At 45.7% G+C, this 19509-nt stretch overlaps 2 protein-coding genes across 2 annotated transcripts in view; both read right to left on the reverse strand.

Moving 5' to 3' along the window:
• Positions 1-19509, reverse strand: part of ANAPC7 (anaphase promoting complex subunit 7) — a 95997-nt gene that overhangs the window by 59122 nt on the left and 17366 nt on the right. The gene's annotated exons all lie outside the window — the stretch shown is intronic.
• Positions 1847-18372, reverse strand: ARPC3 (actin related protein 2/3 complex subunit 3). The gene is made up of 7 exons (XM_050749948.1): positions 18210-18372; positions 13414-13513; positions 8840-8916; positions 4045-4113; positions 3515-3641; positions 3069-3163; positions 1847-2162 (listed from the first exon to the last, which is right to left on the reverse strand). The coding sequence occupies exons 1-7, from the start codon at positions 18213-18215 to the stop codon at positions 2100-2102; spliced, it is 537 nt and encodes a 178-aa protein (XP_050605905.1). The 5' UTR covers positions 18216-18372; the 3' UTR covers positions 1847-2099.

A 19509-nucleotide genomic window follows, 5' to 3' on the forward strand; every position in this document is an offset into this window, starting at 1 on the left:
CGTCTCCACAAAAAATACAAAATAAGCTAGGCCTGGTGATGTGTGCCTGTAGTCCCAGCTACTGGGGAGGCTGAGGTGAGAAGACTGTTTGAGCCCAAGAGGTCAAGTCTGCAGTGGGCCATTGCACTCTAGCCTGGGCAACAGTGATACCCTGTTTCAAAAACAAATAAACAAATTTTAATTAAACAACAAAAAAAAAAACCCTCACAACACACCACCACCACTCTTTTGGTTTCAGGACTGTCCTTCTGTTTATCTATGGAGTAGGTTTTCACATATCCGTACCTTTGGCTATGTGAACTGTGGTATTTAGCTAGCCTGTAATTCAAGTCTTTAAACAGATGCTCAAGAGCATTTAACTCATATATTAAAACAATATATTCACTCGTAAAACCGAAATGCAAATACTTTTATTTTTTTGAGACGGAGTCTCACTCTGTCACCCAGGCGGGAGTGCAGTGGCCGGATCTCAGCTCACTGCAAGCTCTGCCTCCCGTGTTTACGCCATTCTCCTGCCTCAGCCTCCCGAGTAGCTGGGACTACAGGCGCCCGCCACCTCGCCCGGCTAGTTTTTTGTACTTTTTTTTGTACTTTTTAGTAGAGACGAGGTTTCACCGTGTTCGCCAGGATGGTCTCGATCTCCTGACCTCGTGATCCGCCCATCTCGGCCTCCCAAAGTGCTGGGATTACAGGCTTGAGCCACTGCACCCGGCCTGCAAATACTTTAGTCGTTCAAGTACCACCATAAATTTTAGGTTTTTGTTTCGTTTTGTTTTTTTGAGACAAAGTTTTGCTCTTGTTGCCCAGGCTGGAGTGCAATGGTGCTATCTCAGCTCACTGCAACCTTCGGCTCACCGTAACGTCTGCCTCCTGGGTTTACGCAATTCTCCTGCCTCAGCCTCCCGAGTAGCTGGGATTACAGGCATGTGCCACCACGCCCAGCTGAGTTATTTATTTTTTTTTTGAGACGGAGTTTCGCTTTTGTTGCCCAAGCTGGAGTGCAATGGTACGATCTCGGCTCACTGCAACCTCTGCCTCCTGGGTTCAAGTGATTCTCCTGTATCAGCCTCCCGAGTAGCTGAGATTACAGGCGCATGCCACCATGCCCGGCTAATTTTTGTATTTTTAGTAGAGACAGGGTTTCATCATATTGGTTAGGCTGGTCTTGTACTCCTGACCTCGGGTAAGCCGCCCACCTGGGCCTTGCAAAGTGCTGGGATTACTGGCATGAGCCACAGCGCCCAGCCCGGCTGATTTTTGTGTTTTTAGTTGAGACCGGGTTTCTCTGTGTTGGTCAGGCTAGTCTTGAACTCCTGACCTCAGGTGATTCGCCCACCTGGGCCTCCCAAAGTGCTGGGATTACAGGCGTGATCCACTGCGCCCAGCCATATTAGTATATTTTATTGCGTACACATACACAGAAAGAAAAAAAAAGAAAAAGAGAAAAGAAAGCACTGATGTATATGCTCTAACATGGGTGAATTTGAAAACATTAAGTCAAACAAGCTGGACATAAAAGGCCACATGTTGTATAAAAAATTCAATTTACATGAATTATCCAGAATAAGCAAATTCATAGAGACAGAAAGTAGATTAATACTGGGAGGAGAGTGGGAAGGACAGGGGCTTGGGGAGGAATGTGGGGTGGGGTGGCTGCTAAAGTGTGCAGGTTCATTACACTGGGGTGATGAAAATGCTCTGGATTTAGTGGTGATGGTTGCAAAACTTCATGTATATACTAAAAAAAGTAAATTGTACACTTTAAAAGGGTACTATGGAATGTGAATTTTATCTTAAAACAAATTGTAAGTGAATGTCAAAGACAGGCAATAAAGTTTTTCTTACATGGAATGTTAGAAATTTCTTTATTATGACTTATTCTTATTAAGTGCCAGCTTAATGCTGCAGAAAACTTCAAATCACCCTTGATAACCCATTTTCTTGTCTCCCACCCAAATTACTGATCAAGAGTTTTTCAAGTAAAGACATGCTCTTCTCTCTTCTGTATAAAACTTTACGAAATAAAGGCAAAAGATTGTGTACATCTCGCTGGAAAATGCTGCCCAGGGCTCTGGAGACGGTGGCTGCCCGGGTTCCCTTCACTGTCCAGGTCCTGAAAGACTCTTGTTCATGAACTGTCTCTTCACAAAGCAAGTCCACCACTAACAAGAGGGGACAACACAGAATGAATGGTGGGGGTCAAATTACAATAGAATTCACATTTATTTAATAATAAAATTTCATATCAGTCTGAAATCTCTTATAAACTTTTTTTTTTTTTTTTTTTTTTGAGATGGAGTCTAGCTCTGTTGCCCAGGCTGGAGGGCAGTGGCGCGATCTTGGCTCACTGCAAGCTCTGCCTCCTGGGTTCATGTCATTCTCCTGCCTCAGCCTCCCCAGTAGCTGGGACTATAGGCTCCCGCCACCGTGCCTGGCTAATTTTTTGTATTTTTTAGTAGAGATGGGGTCTCACTGTGTTAGCCAGGATGGTCTTGATCTCCTGACCTCGTGATCCGCCTGCCTCGGCCTCCCAAAGTGCTGGGATTACAGGCGTGAGCCACCGCGCCTGGCCATAAACTCTTTTTGCCTGGCCATAAACTCTTTTTAGACAAAGTCTCACTCTGTCATTCAGGCTGGAGTGCAACGGCATGATCTTGGCTCACTGCAACCTCCACTTCCTGGGTTCAAGCGACTCTCGTCTCAGCCTCCCGAGTAGCTGGGATGACAGGAGTGCGCCATCATGCCTGGCTAATTTTTTATATTTTTAAAAGAGATGGGGTTTTACCATGTTGGCCAGGTAGTCTCGAACTCCTGACCTCAAGTGATCCACTGCCTCGTCCTCCCAAAGTGTTGGGATTACAGGCGTGAGCCACTGTGCCCGGCCTGCAATTCATTATTTAGTGTGATTCAGTGAACTCATATTACATACTAGACACATACCGGAAGTTAAGCAACACTGCAATGCAGAAATTAAAAATATTCTTGCAATGGAAGACCTTAGTGTGTTCAATGGTGGCTATTGGATAAAAGGTGATTTGCCAATTAAGCAGGCAAGAAGAGGGTCTTACCTTGCTAGGTTTATCATTCTGAGGGTCAAAAACTTTCTCACAAAGTCTCAGTCCAGTCTCTTGCCTTAGCTGTTGTAAATAGGCTCTCATCACTTCTAAAACAGAACAATTTTAAAAAACTGTATTTGCAAATACATCCCAAATGTACTGGTTGCAGGTCTGTATGCTCACTGTGGTAATACATTTTTATACATTCTAACAGGATATGAAATAGAAATGACAGTCCAAAGAGTTTTATAACTACATTTGTTTTTGTTCAAAAGATTTTCTGCATGTCATCCTTGTTGCCAAGAATTGTTTGTGAGAGTGACTAATAAGATAATGTACTTCCTATCATTTCACTCTCAATCTGTATATGAATCAAGGCAAGAAAAGGAGGGGTGGTAGGAAGTCAAATGGAGAAAATCTTCTTGTGCCATAGAGAGAGGATAGAGACCTGTTCTTACCATCTTCCTGTTTGTTTGCAGGTTTGGCATAAATTGCGTTAAGTGGAAAACCAGGCTCTCCAGGAATGGGAAAATTAGTGATTCCCAATGTATACATTTCTTTCTCACCTTGGCTTTTGGAATTGCACTGAAAAAAAAAAAATATATATATATATATATACACACATACATACACACACACACACACACACACACACACACACACATTTTACAGGGAAAAGAATTCCATCTTTGGACCCCAGGTTAAGAACCCTTGAGCCAAGGGATTAAAAGGAATTTCTCTGTCAAGATTTCTGTCTTGAGAAAATATATGCAAAGGCTTAAAACATCACTACTTTTATCTTTGTGTCAGTCAATTATACTACAAGTTCAGAGAACTAAATTCAAATTTTTCTCTTAAGTCCATGCTGTAAGTCAGAGGAAATATTTTCTACTTGTCTTTAAAGTCTCAACAAATCCCAGATGACTGGGAGGGTAAATGCCTCTCAGCAATTTGTTTTCCTGATATATAATCATCCAAGTTTAATTACCTTTTGGAGTTTCTTCAGACATTCAGAAATATAGAGAGTTATATATATCAAGGTCCTATCAGCTTCATTCTACAGGGAGAAAAAGAGGACTTTAACAGTTATCAAAACATAACAATGATATGCAATGAATGAATTCCATCTTTGTCTTCTGATTATCTACTGGATGCAGTGGTAGGACAGCCACTATCACATCAAAACTCCTATTCTCCAAACGCACAGTCTCCTCAGTCTCCTTTTCCATTTGTCCCTGGGAGGAAGGCACAAGCCCCACTCTGAGCTGTGCGGCTGCTCTTTTTTGTTTTGTTTTGTTTTTTTGAGACGGAGTCTTGCTCTATTGCCCAGGCTGGAGTGCAGTGGCACAATCTCGGCTCACTGCAACCTCCACCTCCCAGGTTCAAGCAATTTTCTTGCCTCAGCCTCCCAAGTAGCTGGGATTACAGGTGCCCACCACCATGCCTGGCTAATTTTTCTATTTTTAGGAGAGACGGGGTTTCATCATGTTGGCCAGGTTGGTCTCAAACTTCTGACCTCAAGTGATCTGCCCACCTCAGCCTCCCAAAGTGCTGGGATTACAGGCATGAGCCACTACGCTTGTCTGAGTGGCTGCTCTCTCTTGTCCCGGGGTTCCCAAGGATCTGTGTCAACAGCCCTTCACTGTGTAGGAAGGAGAAGTAACAAGGCTGCCTGGAAAGCCTGAGCTGCTCCATATGGTTGGCTAATCTTTAAAAACCCTTTCACTTCAGGGTCTCTGCTGAGAACAGAAATATTTATTACTCTAAAAGAGGAAGCAACTATTTCACATTTGACTTGCTCCCAAAGAACTCCATAATGTCAATGTCTTGACTTAACCAAAAAGAAAACGTGGAGAAGACAAATGAAAGTTGATCAAATGTGGCATGGACTTTGGGTCAAATTTTACACAAATTTAGGCCAGGTGCAGTGGCTTACACCTGTAATCCCAGCACTTTGGGAGGCTGAGGTGGGTGGATTGCTTGAGCCCAGGAATTTGAGACCAGCCTGGGCAAACACCATCTCTACAAAAAATACAAAAAGTAGCTGGGCATGATGGCACACACCTGTAGTCCCAGCTACTCAGAGGCTGAGGTGAGGGGATCACCTAAACCCAAGAGGTCAAAGTTGCAGTGAGCTGTGATGGTGCCACTGCACTCCAGCCCGGGTGACAGAGTGAGAACCTGTCTCAAAAACAATTAAAAAAAAAAAAATTTATAGTCAAAAAACTGGCCCCAGGCCAAGGGCAGTGGCTCATGCCTGTAATCCCAGCACTTTGGGAGGCCAAGGTGGGCAGATCATTTGAGGTCAGGAGTTCGAGACCAGCCTGGCCAACATGGCGAAACCCCGTCTCTACTAAAACTACAAAAATTAGCCAGGCATGGTGGCGTGCACCTGTAATTCCAGCTGCTAGGGAGGCTGAGGCCAGAGAATCGCTTGAACCTAGGAAGCGGAGGTTGCAATGAGTCAAGACTATACCACTGCACTCCAGCCTGGGCAACAGAGCAAGACTCTGTCTCAAATAAAATAAAAAAAAAAGGCTGGGTGCAGTGGCCCACGCCTGTAATCCCAGCACTTTTTTTTTTTTTTTTTTTTTTTTTTTTTTTTTTTTTTTTTGAGACGGAGTCTTGCTCTGTCGCCCGGGCTGGAGTGTAGTGGCCGGATCTCAGCTCACTGCAAGCTCCGCCTCCCGGGTTTACGCCATTCTCCTGCCTCAGCCTCCCGAGTAGCTGGGACTACAGGCGCCCGCCACCACGCCCGGCTAATTTTTTGTATTTTTTTAGTAGAGACGGGGTTTCACCGTGTTAGCCGGGATCGTCTCTCGATCTCCTGACCTCGTGATCCGCCCGTCTCGGCCTCCCAAAGTGAATCCCAGCACTTTGTAAGGCCAAGGCGGGTGGATCACGAGCTCAGGAGATCGAGACCATCCTGACCAACATGGTGAGACCCTATCTCTACTAAAAAAATACAAAAATTTTGTATTTGGCGTGGTGGTGTGTGCCTGTAATCCCAGCTACTCGGGAGGCTGAGGCAGGAGAACCGCTTGAACCTGGGAGTTGAGGGTTGCAGTGAGCCGAGATCACGCCATTGCACTCCAGCCTGGTGACAGAGTGAAGCTCTGTCTCTTTTTTTTGAGTTGGAGTCTCGCTCTGTCGCCCAGGCTGGAGTGCAGTGTCCGGATCTCAGCTCACTGCAAGCTCCGCCTCGCGGGTTCACGCCATTCTCCCGCCTCAGCCTCCCGAGTAACTGGGACTACAGGCGCCCGCCACCTCGCCCGGCTAGTTTTTTGTATTTTTTAGTAGAGACGGGGTTTCAGCGTGTTAGCCAGGATGGTCTCGATCTCCTGACCTCGTGATCCACCCGTCTCGGCCTCCCAAAGTGCTGGGATTACAGGCTTGAGCCACTGCACCCGGCCGTGAGGCTCTGTCTCAAAACAAAAACAAACAAACAAAAAAATTACCCCCAAACCACATCATTTCCCTATTTTTTTTTTTGAGACAGAGTTTTGCTCTTACTGCCCAGGCTGGAGTGCAATGGCGCGATATCGGCTCACCACAACCTCTGCCTCCTGGGTTCAAACGATTCTCCTGCCTCAGCCTCCCGAGTAGCTGGGATTATAGGCACGTGCCACCATGCCCGGCTAATTTTGTATTTTTAGTAGAGACGGGGTTTCTCCATGTTGGTCAGGCTGGTCTCGAGCTCCCGACCTCAGGTGATCCACCCGCCTCTGCCTCCCAAATTACAGGCAGAGGCACTGTGCCCAGCCACATTTTCCTATTTTTAAGACAATATAGTATCTGGGAATGAATGAAATGTAGCTGAATTATTATTATTGTTTTGAGACAGTCTTGCTCTGTCATCCAGGCTGAGTGCAGTGGTGTGATCTCGGCTCACTGCAACCATCACCTCCTGGGTTCAAGCAATTCTTGTGCTTCAGCCTCCCGAGTAGCTGGGATTACAGGCACGCACTACTACACCTGGCTAATTTTTGTATTTTTGGTAGAGATGGGGTTTCACCTTGTTTGCTGGGCTGGTCTCAAACTCCTGGCATCACGTGATCCACCCGCCTCAGCCTCCCAAGTGTTGGGATTACAGGCGTGAGCCACCATGCACTAATTTTTGTATTTTTTGTAGAGATGGGAGTTTGTCATGTTGCCCAGGCTGGTCTCGAACTCCTGAACTCAAGCGATGTGCCCAGAGAATTATAACATTTATAACTATTACAAACAACCCACACATTAGATATAGAAAACATTCTGTTACCATCACAGAATGTTTAGACTACAATTTGTACACCAAGAGTCTACAATTAAATAATTCACACCCTATTTGATTCTAGAAGTTCAGAGTTTGGCAAGGAGGGGTTGAAATTCCATATTTTAGGGCCGGTAGTGGTGGCTCAATGCCTGTAATCCCAGCACACTGGGAGGTTGAGGTGGGCGGATCGTGAGGTCAGGGTATCAAGACCATTCTGCCCAACACGGTGAAACCCCATCTCTACTAAAAATACAAAAAATTAGCCGGGTGTGGTGCCACGTGCCTGTAGTTCCAGCTACTTTGGGAGGTTGAGGCAGGAGAATCGCTTGAACCTGGGAGGCGGAGGTTTCAGTGAGCCGAGATCATGGCACTGCACTCCAGCCTGGGCAACAGCAAGACTCAGTCTCAAAAAAAAAATAAATTCCATATTTTAGAATACCATCAAGGAAATTTGCTGATTTTCCTTGTCACTTTCTCACAGCAGGATTGCAGAGAACATTTCTGGTTTTCATTTTCCCATCTCCTTTTTGGTCTCCTGCTTCTACCTTCCCCTGACCATCCTCCTCACAGGAACTAAGAACAGAAGGGGAGAGAGTGGTTCAAGGAAGATTTAAGGTCATTCAAGTGTCTTCATTTCTCTATCTCAGGTCCAGGACACAGAAGTACATAAAAAATAACACAGCACATAGGACTTCTTGGCTGTGGATTTAATCCTAAACAAAAACACAGGGCTTAGCTAGTTGTGGTGGCCCATGCCTGTAATCCCAGCAATTTGGGAGGGCGAGATGGGCAGACTGCTTGAGCTCAGGAGTTCAAGGTAAGCCTGGGCAACATGGTGAAACCGTGTCTCTACAAAAAATTAGCTAGGCATGGTGGCACGTGCCTGTAGTTCCAGCTACCTGGGAGACTGAGGCCGGACGACTGCCTGAGCCCAGGAGGTTGAGGGTATAGTGAGCTGTGATTGTGCCACTGCACTCTAGCCTGGGCGACAGAGCAAGACCCTGTCTCAAAACAAAACAAAACCCAGGGCTGGCACATAGTAGGTGCTGCTTAACTAACGTTGAATAAATAAAGGTATTTCTAGTAAAGGGTTGGCAAACTTTCTCTGTAAAAGGCAGGCAGTATTTTTAGGATTTGTGGGCCATACAGTCTTTGTCACAACTACTCAATTCTGCTGTTTTGGTGTGAAAGTAACTACAGATAATATAGAAACAAATGGTTGTGGCTGTGTACCAATAAAGATTTATTTACAAAAAGGGGCAGTGGTCCAAATGTGGCCCTCAGGTTAGAGTTTGCCAACCCCTGGTATAGAATTTGAAGGAAAAAAAAAGAAACTAATATTTATACAAAAGCTAACATTAAGCACTATTTTCAAATTTAAAAATTACATGCTGATTTCATTTTATTTTCTCCTCACAGCAAGGTTGGTATTATCCCTATGAGATACTTGGATAGCAACCTTGGATAGCAAGGTTGGTATTATCCCTATGAGAAAACTAAGTTAAATATTAAAAGCTCTGTAATTTACCTTAATTTCATAGTTTTTGAAGAAGACATTGGCCTTGAAGTAATAGATGGCTTCATCCACAATATCTGTATCTTTTGCTAAGCAGGACACAAGGGAAGGAGCACAGAGAACATTAGCCAAATACAAAACATAACACCTATCAAAGCCATAAAGCGAAAACACATACAACTGTCAACAGTTGCGGAGTTGAATAAAATAAAATGATCCTATTGGAATATCAAGTTTTTAGAAAATACTTATTTATTTTTTGATACAGAGTCTTGCTCTGTCACCCAGGCTGGAGTGCAGTGGCGCAATCTCGCCTCACTGCAAGCTCTGCCTCCCAGGTTCACACCATTCTCCTGCCTCAGTCTCCCGAGTAGCTGGGACTACAGGCGCCCGCCACCACGCCCGCCTAATTTTTTGTATTTTTAGTAGAGATGGGGTTTCACTGTGTTAGCCAGGATGGTCTTGATCTCCTGACCTCATGATCTGCTCACCTCGGCCTCCCAAAGTGTTGGGATTACAGGCATGAGCCACCGCGCCCAGGTTTTTAGAAAAGATTTATAGAAAAGTAGTACATGGTTTATTTTTACAGCTTTATTGTTTTTGTAAAAGTTACACACGTTCATTAGAAAATGAAATTCAATCAATACAGTTTTCTTTTTTAGAGAGAGATCTTGCTCTGTTACCCAGGCTGGAGTGCAGTGATACAATTATAGCTCACCACAGACTTGAACTCCTGAACTCAAGCGATCCTCCCATTTCAGCTTCCCAGGTAGCTGGGACTACAGGCATGCACCATGAGGACTGGCTAATTTTTTTCTTTAAAGTTTTTTAGAGATGGCTGGGCATGGTGGCTCACGCCTGTAATCCCAACACTTTGGGAGGCCGACGCGGGTGGATCACCTGAGGTCAGCAGCCTGGCCAACATGGTGAAACCCTGCCTCTACTAAAAATACAAAAATTTAGCCGAGCGTGGTGGCGGCCACCTGTAATCCCAGCTACTTGGGAGGCTGAGGCAGGAGAATCGCTTGAACCCGCGGGTGGAGGTTGCAGTGAGCCAAGATTGCAGCATTGCACTCCAGCCTGGGCGACAAGATGGAAACTCCGTCTCAAAAAAAAAAAAAAAAAAATTTTTTTTTTGAGATGCAGTCTCACTATATTGCCTAGGCTGGTCTCAAACTCCTGGCCTCAAGTGATCCTCCTGCCTCCTGAGTAGCTAACATTATAGGCATAAGCCACAGCACCGGGCCAAAAAAAATTTTTTTTAATTGTCACCTTAATTTCCACTTCCCCCAAAATAACTACCATTAGCATTTGGTGAACATTATTCATGACGTCTCTAAATGCATTTATAAAAAAACACTGAGACACAGACTAACTTTAACTGTTTCCTAAAAATAAAAAGTATTCGGCCAGGCGCAGTGGCTCACGCCTGTAGTCCCAGCACTTTGGAAGGCCGAGACGGATGGATTTCCTGAGGTCAGGAGTTCGAGACCAGCCTGGCCAACATGGAGAAACCCTATCTCTACTAAAAATACAAAAACTAGCCGGGCATGGTGGTACGTGCCTGTAATCCCAACTACTCGGGGGCCGAGGCAGGAGAACTGCTTGAACCCAGGAGGCAGAGGCTGCAGTGAGCCAAGATCATGCCGCTGAACTCAATCAAGCCTGGGTGACAGAGCAAGACTCCGTCTCAAAAAAATAAGAATAAAAAAAATACATAAATAAATAAAATAAAAAGTATTCAATATAATTTTATTTGAATTTACATATTATAGTTTCAGGAAAAAAACTCAATTATTTAGAACATGTTGGGGTTCAGATACACATCTTTCTTTTTATGAAAACTATGACTTAAAATATACTTGTACAAGCTGTTGTAGGTAGCTCTAGATGGACAAAAACCAGAAATACTGTCTTGACAAAAAAAGATCTCGTGACACAATTTCTTTGGCAATTTTTTGTTTTCCTTTTTTTTATTTTAAAAAGGTCAAAATCCTTGGGTCTTGATATCTGGCAGCTGGTTTCAGCAGTGCTGAGACAGTTATTTATACTTCTTGTCTATGACTGTTAACATTCTCACACAGCAGAAATGCAAAGTAATCCTGAAGCTTTCATACTCTGCAATTAAGTTGTCTTCATCCCAGCTCACTGCCCTGTGGAAGAATTTCAACAGAACTCTAACTCTAGACTTGTGTTCCTAGCAATCTATTTTGTTTTTTTTTTTTGAGATAGAGTCTTGCTCTGTCACCCAGGCTGGAGTGCAGTGATGCAATCTCAGCTCACTGCAAGCTCCACCTCCCGGGTTCATGCCATTCTCCACCTCCCGGGTTCATGCCATTCTCCTGCCTCAGCCTCCAGAGTAGCTGGGACTACAGGCGCCTGCCACTACGCCTGCCTAATTTTTTGTATTTTTAGTACAGATGGGGTTTCACTGTGTTAGCCAGGATGGTCTTGATCTCCTGACCTCATGATCCACCTGTCTCGGCCTCCCAAAGTGCTGGGATTACAGGTGTGAGCCACTGCGCCCGGCCCTGTTTTTTTTTGAGATGGAGTCTCACTTTGTTGCCCAGGCTGGAGTGCCATGGGACAATCTAGGCCCACTGCAACCTCCGCCTCCTGAGTTCAAGCGATTCTCCTGCGTCAGCCTCCTGCATAGCTGGGACTTCAGGTGCCTGCCACCACAGTCAGCTAATTTTTGTATTTTTAGTAGAGACAGAGTTTCACCACGTTGGCCAGGCTGGTCTCAAACTCCTGACCTGAGGCAATCTGCCCATCTTGGCTTCCCAAAGTGCTGGGATTATAGGCATGAGCCACTGTGCCTGGCTGCAATCTGTTTTCTTATCTGTGAAAGGAAACTTTCTTGGAGGACTCAATATTGTTTACAAAAACCAGCTAGTTCTTCTAAATGTAATGACAGGAGGGGGCAAAGGCCAAAGGATTCTGAAATTAGAAGAATACTTGGCACATAAGAGGCATTCTATAGATATTTGTTGAATATAAATGAATTAGTGTGATTAATACTGTTATTTAGCTCACAGCACAGGCCTCCATTCCAATTCAGGTGTTTTTTTCTTTTTTTTTTTTTTTTTTTTTTCCCTTTTGAAACAAGAGTTTTGCTCTTGTTGCCCAGGGTGGAGTGCAATGGCATGATCTCAGCTCACTGCAACCTCCACCTCCCAGGTCAGCTCACTGCAACCTCCACCTCCTAGGTTCAAGCGATTCTCCTGCCTCAATCTCCCAAGTAGCTGGGATTACAGGCATGTGCCACCACACCTGGCTAATTTTTTGTATTTTTAGTAGAGACGGGGTTTCTCCACGTTGTTCAGGCTGGTCTTGAACTCCTGAACTCAGGTGATCCATCCACTTCGACCTCTCAAAGTGCTGGGATTAGAGGTGTGAGCCACCACGCCTGGCCTTTGCAGTGTAATTTTTGTTTTTTTTTTTGAGATGGAGTCTCACTCTGTCGCCCAGGCTGGAGTGCAGTGGTGCAATCTTGGCTCACTGCAATCTCCACCCACTGTGTTCAAGCAATTCTCCTGTCTCAGCCTCCTGAGTAGCTGGGATCACAGGTGCCCACCACCATGCCTAGCTAATTTTTGTATTTTTAGTAGAGATGGGGTTTTGCCATGTTTGCCAGGCTGGTCTCGAACTCCTGACCTTAAGTGATCCACTTGCCCTGGCCTCCCAAAGTTCTGGGATTACAAGTGTGAGCCACTGCGCCCAGCCCTGTGATTTTCTTTTATGTTATTTTTCTTCTCTCTCAGGCTGTCTTCTTCCTTGTTCCTTTTCCTCAGAATCAAGTAGAGACTGTGGTGACTCACCATATTTATAAAGTTTACTGAGCTTTCAAATGGTGTTGAAAACAAAATTAAGTTAAAAAAAGGTCAAGTCAAACAGTCTGGCAGAGAAATGGGAATTGGATCAGTACCAAATTGATAATTATAATAATGGTCTTAGAAACCATGAATGGAATTCAGTTCAGACCCTTGCAGGGTACAGGGAAACCGTGTCTAATATAATACAAATAATACTGTTGGAAGAACATCTCAGAAAGCGTCAGAAGAGTCTCAGACAGTGTCTGAAAAATATTGCAGCTTTCTGAAATAAAACTCAGAAAAGCAGGAATAGACATAAGTAATGTTACATAGTATACTTCAGATTTAAGATTGAGGTATTGCTAAAAATGAAGATCTTGAAGAATGAATAAAGGAAGTAGATTTAGACGGGGAAGAGGTCAAAATATTTGTTGTTTTCTTCCAGGTTGATAACAGAAAGGATGGGCATGTGGCATTCTAGACGTAACAGCATTAGATTTGTTTGAAAGAACTGATAAACAGTGTCCAGAATTAAGCACATTTCCTCCATTTTCTCAAAAGAGTTTCCTGGAGAAGTCAGAAGAAATAATACAATTTCCTATTAAATGCAACATATAACCACTATCTTGAAAGGTCTAGACCACAATATCTACCAAAGTACAAGGACAATTTGAGAGAGAAGACTGAGCTAAGAATTTCCCTGATTTGACCATTTTAGAAGACTGTTAGGCATTTCATGCCAAAATTTGAAAATAATGGGTTTAGACTTACTCTCTCTGGGTGCAGGTCCTTTGAATTGACTTCTAATAGGTAACAGTGCCATGTTTCCGATGAGTTTGGTGTCAGGATCCATGAGAGAAGAGTGGTAAGCCTGTAATGGCAAGCCCAGGAAGAACACAGAAGCAGAAAGAGAGCAAATGTCACTGTGGCAAACAACCTTTCCTTAAAGGAAAAAAAGAGTAACCCACCCAAGATTAATCAGGGGAGGGAGAAGGGATAGCAGCATTGAGGTGCTAGAGCTGGTTCTTTCTGGCTCAAGAAAACCAACTGTTAAATTATGAGGCATTTTTCAAGCTGGTTGTTAAACACAGCTGTTCTCAAAAATCAAATTATATAAACTTACAATTAAGTAAATGATGTTGGCCGGCGCGGTGGCTCACGCCTGTAATCCCAGCACTTTGGGAGGCTGAGGCAGGCGGATTGCCTGAGGTCAGGAGTTCGCCACCAGCCTGGGCAACACAGTGAAACCCCATCTCTACTAAAATACAAAAAATTAGCCGGGCGTGGCAGTGTGCGCCTGTAGTCCCAGCTACTTGGGAGGCTAAGCTGGAGAATCACTTGAACCCAGGAGGCGAAGGTTGCAGTGAACCAAGATCATCCCACTGCACTCCAGCCTGGGCAACAGAGCGAGACTCTGTCTCAAAAAAAAAAAAGTAAATGATGTTAAAACCAATGATGCTTAAATATTCATCACTACTTCTTTTTTTTTTTTTTTTTGAGAAGGAGTCTCACCATGTTGCCTAAGATGGTCTCGAACTCCTAAGCTCAAGTGATATGCCTGCCTCGGCCTCCCAAAGGGCTGGGACTATAGGCATGAGCCACCTCACCCAGCTACTGCCTACATTTTATTTTTTTGAGACGGAGTTTTGCTCTTGTTGCCCAGGCTGGAGTGCAATGACGTGACCTTGGCCCACTGCAACCTCTGCCTCCCGGGTTCAAGCGATTCTCCTGCCTCAGCCTCCTGAGTAGCTGTGATTACAGGGATGTGCCACCACGCCCAGCTAATTTTGTAGTTTTGGTAGAGACGGGGTTTCTCCATTTTGGCCAGGCTGGTGTTGAACTCCCGGCCTCAGGTGATCCGCCCACCTTGGCCTCCCAAAGTGTTGGGATTACAGGCGTGAGCCACTGCACTGCACTTGGCCTACTTCCTAAATTTTTTTTTTTTTTTTTTGAGACGGAGTCTCGCCCTGTCACCCAGGCTGAAGTGCAGTGGCGCGATCTCTGTTCACTGAAACCTCCGCCTCCTGGGTTCAAGCGATTCTCCCGCCCAGCTTCTTGAGTAGCTGGGATTAGAGGTGCGAGCCACCACGCCCAGCTAATTTTTGTATTTTTAGTAGAGACAGGGTTTCACCATGTTGGTCAGGCTGGTCTCAAACTCCTGACCCCATGATCCGCCCACCTCAGCCTCCCAAAGTGCTGGGATTACAGGCATGAGCCACCGCGCCCGGCAATAACCTAATTTTTAAAAATTACATTTTCCTATTGTCATGTTCTTAAAGTTATTATTACGAAATACTAAATAATGGGGTGCTGCTGTGCATCTCTTCCAATTCTATGTTTGGTGACATCACATTGGTATCTGGTCAAAGTATTTCCACCACAGAAAGGCAAACATCATATAAATCAGGGTACCCAGCCCCCAGCTAAACCAAGACCCAAGCACTATCTTTTCAGCTCTGCCACTTCCTGGCGTTATGCTTTGACCAAGGCATCATTCTTCTTCTCTTAGCTTGTTTCCAAATTTGTAAAATGAGAATATATATATTCCCTTCAGTGGGTAAGTGTGAGTTAAAGGAAGGGAGAAAAAAATCACATTTATGAGAGCATTCTGTATGCTGATTCTTAGTTCTGCTTTTTACAAGATGCCTGGCTTTTTATAAGACAACATGGGTCCCATTCATATATTCATCCATCAAATGATTGCTAAGCACATTCTATGTGCAAGACACTGTGATATAGTAATATACAAAGTAGTACAGTCCTGGTCCTTGAAGAGTAGAGAAGGTAGACAAAAAATAATCACAGGATGGGACGGGCATGGTGGCTCACGCCTGTAATCCAAACACTTTGGGAGGCCGAGGCTGACAGATCACAAGGCCAAAAGATAGAGACCATCCAGACCAACATGGTGAAACCCCATCTCTACTAAAAATACAAAAATTAGCCGGGTGTGGTAGCACATGCCTGTATTCCCAGCTACTTGGGAGGCTGAGGCACGAGAATTACCTGAACACAGGAGGCAGAGGTTGCAGTGAGCCGAGATCGCACCACTGCACTCCAGCCTGGTACAGAGCGAGACTCCATCTCAAACAAACCAACCAACCAACCAACCCAGGGTGAATCCAGGGTGCTCTATGTGCAACTGGAGCCAGTACAGGGCTTTAGAGTCCTTTTTTTTTGGAGACAGAGTCTCCTCTCACCCAGGCTGGAGTACAGTGGCATGATCACAGCTCACTGCAGCCTCAAACTCCTGGCTCCAGGTGATCCTCCCACCTCAGCCTCTTGAGAGGCTGGGAGGAGATGCACTACCACATCCAGTTAATTTATTCTTATTTTTGTAGAGGCAGGGTCTCATTATGTTGCCCAGGTTGGTCTCAAACCCCTGGGCTCAAGCGATCCTCCCATCTTGGCCTCCTAAAGTGTTGGGATTACAGGCATAAGCCACTGTACCCAGCCTAGAGTCCTGGCTTAAAATCTGGTTTTACCATTAGTAGGCAACTTTGTCCAAATTAACTTCTCTGAGGTTCCGTTTCCTCTTCTGTAAAATAGGAATCATGGTACCTACTTCACAGGGTCATTATGAGGATTAGATGGGATAATTTATAAAGTGTGTACCCCAGAGCTCAGGAGTCAAATGGTAATTACGGAATTCATAAAATATGTATTTGTGAGGCTGAATGAGGTGGCTCACGCCTGTAATCCCAACACTCAGGGAGGTCGAGGCAGGAGGACTGCTTGAGCCCAGAAGTTTGAGACCAGCCTGGGCAATATGGTGAGACCCTGTCTCTACTGAAAATAGAAAAACTTAGCTGGGCGTGGCGACGTACACCTGTAGTCCCAGCTGCTCAGGAGGCTGAGGTGGGAGGATCACCTGAGCCAAGTTTGTGTCACTGCACTGCAGTCTCAGAGACGGGGTGTAACCCTGTCTCAAAAAAAAAAAAAAAAAAAAAAAAAAAAAAATCTATCTATCTATCTATATATGTATTTGCAACTATGGCTTGCTCCTTTTCATCACAAGTATACTTTATCTAAAGCACCCTCTGCCTTCCCTTTCACCAAACTGTCTTGTTACCTATCTAGTTTCTTTTTTTTGGAGTGGGGGGGTCGGAGTCTCACTCTGTGGCCAGGCTGGAGTGCAGTGGCACAGTCTTGGCTCACTGCAACCTCCACCTCCTGGGTTCAAGCGATTCTCCTGCCTCAGCCTCCCAAGTAGCTGGGATTACAGGCACGCGCCACTACGCCCAGCTAATTTTTTAATTTTTAGTAGAGATGGAGTTTCACCATGTTGGCCAGGCTGGTCTTGAACTCCTGACCTCGTGATCCATCCGCCTAGGCCTCCCAAAGTGCTGGGATTACAGGCGTGAGCCACCGCGCCTGGCCATCCATCTAGCTTCTTTATAGCATTTGTCACTACCTGACACTACTGTATGTATCTCCTTTATGTTTACACTTTTATTGTCTCGTCTCCCGATTTGAACGTACACTGTTTAAGATTAGGGATTTGTTGAACTTATTTGCTGCTGTAAATAGAGCCTGGCAGGCAGTAGGTGCTCGGTAACGTTTGTTAAAAATAATGTGTGAGCAGGCTGGGCGCGGTGGCTCATGTCTATAATCCCATCACTTTGGGAGGCCGAGGGGGCGGATCACCTGAGGTCTGGAGTTTCAGCCCAGCCCAGCCAACATGGTGAAACCCCCGTCCCTACTAAAATGCAAAAAATTAGCTGGGTGTGGTGGCGCGCGCCTGTAATCCCAGCTACCCAGGAGGCTGAGGCACGAGGACTGCTTGAACCAAGGTGGCGGAGGTTGTAGTGAGCCGAGATCGCCTCACTGCACTCCAGCCTGGACGACAGAACGAGACTCTCTCAAAAAACAAACAAAAAAAGTGTGAACAATCACACAATAACCGAACCACCTTTTCCCGAATCTGCAAAATGGAGACCATGATGGTGATAAATCTAGCCCACAGACTGCCTGTCAGAAATTAAGTACAACCAGACCGTCATAGATTTTTACTCCCACTCTGATGCACACGAAAAAGGAAATCTTTGGAAGTCAGGCGCCGACCGAGTCTGTGACGGCCCTATACCCAGGTGGCTCCGGGGTGGCCGCCGCTGCCGGGAAGTGGGTTCTGACAAATGACAAACAGCAGAAGGAGCCTGCCCCCCGGGGCGGAGGAGGAAGTGGGCCTCACAGAAAAAGGAGAAGCTAGACCCTGGACTTGAAATATGAAAAATAAAAAGGGCAACCCTTGGCTTCGCGCTGTAGTGACGCTTTGGGAACCCTGCCGGAGCCGGAAGGAGTAGACGGAGAGAGAGAGAAGAGGGCCTCCTCACACACCCTGGACCCCTGGACCCCGGGCCCACTCCTGCCGTGCCCCCGCCTCCCACGACTGGCACCCGCGGGCTGTCCCAATTCTTCAGCGACCGGTCCCCTCCCCTCGCCTCACTCCTTCTCGGGCCCCCGCTTCCTCTCTGCCTTCCGCCGCCCGCTTCTCTCGGCACACACAAGGTTTCTCCCCGCTTTTCGCAATCCCCGCTGTCTCCCCACACCATGGATCGAACCCTCACCGGCATCTTGGCAGCACCCGGGTTCCAACCCAGAGGAGCAGAATCCAGGTAGAGCAGAGCGCTTCCGGTCTGGCAGCCCGGGCGGGGTAGGCGGAAGCGAAACGGAAGGGGCGGGGTGATGACGTGAGCTTCCGGCTTCGTAGTTCCGCCTCTGGTTGCAGCGGCCGCGCGGATCTGAAAGGGGGCGCCAGAGCGCTAGGTAGGGGCCCTCAGAGTGGCGCAGCGTGAGGCGCGCGCAGAATGGAGATGGGTCTTGAGGTTCCAGAATCTTCGATCAATCACCTCTTTTGTGTTTTTTTCAAATTTCACCTTTTCAGGGCCGGGCATAGTGGCTCATGCCTGTAATCCCAGCACTTTGGGAGGCCGAGGCGGGTGGATTACCTGAAGTCAGGAGTCCGAGACCCGCCTGGATGGTGAAATCTCGTCTCTACTAAAAATACAAAAATTAGCTGGGCGTGGTAGCATCCCAGCTACTCGGGAGGCTGAGGCAGAATAATCGCTTGAACCTGGGAGGCGGAGTTTGCGGTGAGCCAAGATCGTGCCGCTGCACTCTAGCCTGGGTGAGAGTGTGACTCTATCTTAAACAAACAAACAAAACACCTTTCCTGTGAAGCCGCCTCTGGTCATTCTGTTTTCAATTCACCCGACTCCAGCCCCATGCCTTATCCTTCTCTCCCGCTTTTTCTCTTAGTTCTTATGATTCTTGTATTTAGTTTACTCTTAGTGCTTGTCTCCCTATCCTTGTAAATGCCAGACAGCACTTCGCCCGTTTTGTCCCCTGGCGCCTGTAACAGTGATGGTATGTAGGAAACATCAGTATTTGAGTAAAATGAATGAACCCAATGCACTGCATCTAAAAATAGAGAAACTGAAGGGCACTGGAATCTGAATCGCAGCTTCAATACATACTAGCTCTATAATTTTGAGCAAGTTAACTTGCCTCTGTACTTCAGTTCCTCACCTGAAAATGGTAGTAACAATATTTACCTCATAATTTTGTGACGATGAAATGAATTACATGTAAAATGCTTAGAACTTACATGCTTGGAGCATACCGAAAGCCCAGGAGTTTTTAACCTATTTATTACTAGAAAACTTACGTTAAAAGTCAAGTTCATTGCTACCTGAGAGCCATTTCTTCTGCCAGTTCGCAGCCTGGAATAGAGCCCCATGTTCCCACATCTGATTTCGCATTCAGGTGACTGGGCAAATAGCACCTTTTAGGCAAGGTCTTTTTTGACAAAGAGCCCAAAGTAGCCCCATAGTCACTCTCCATTTCTTTTCTGCTTTCTGTTCTTTC

The sequence above is a fragment of the Macaca thibetana genome, chromosome 11 (genome assembly GCF_024542745.1).
Source record: "Macaca thibetana thibetana isolate TM-01 chromosome 11, ASM2454274v1, whole genome shotgun sequence".
NCBI classification, from domain to species: domain Eukaryota; kingdom Metazoa; phylum Chordata; class Mammalia; order Primates; family Cercopithecidae; genus Macaca; species Macaca thibetana.

Coding starts and splice junctions, on each gene's coding strand:
- ARPC3 (XM_050749948.1), bottom strand. Junction 8,917..13,413: donor AGGACCTGCACCCAGAGAGA/GTAAGTCTAAAC, acceptor TGTCCTGCTTAG/CAAAAGATACAGATATTGTG. Junction 2,163..3,068: donor AGAATGATAAACCTAGCAAG/GTAAGACCCTCT, acceptor CCCTCTTGTTAG/TGGTGGACTTGCTTTGTGAA.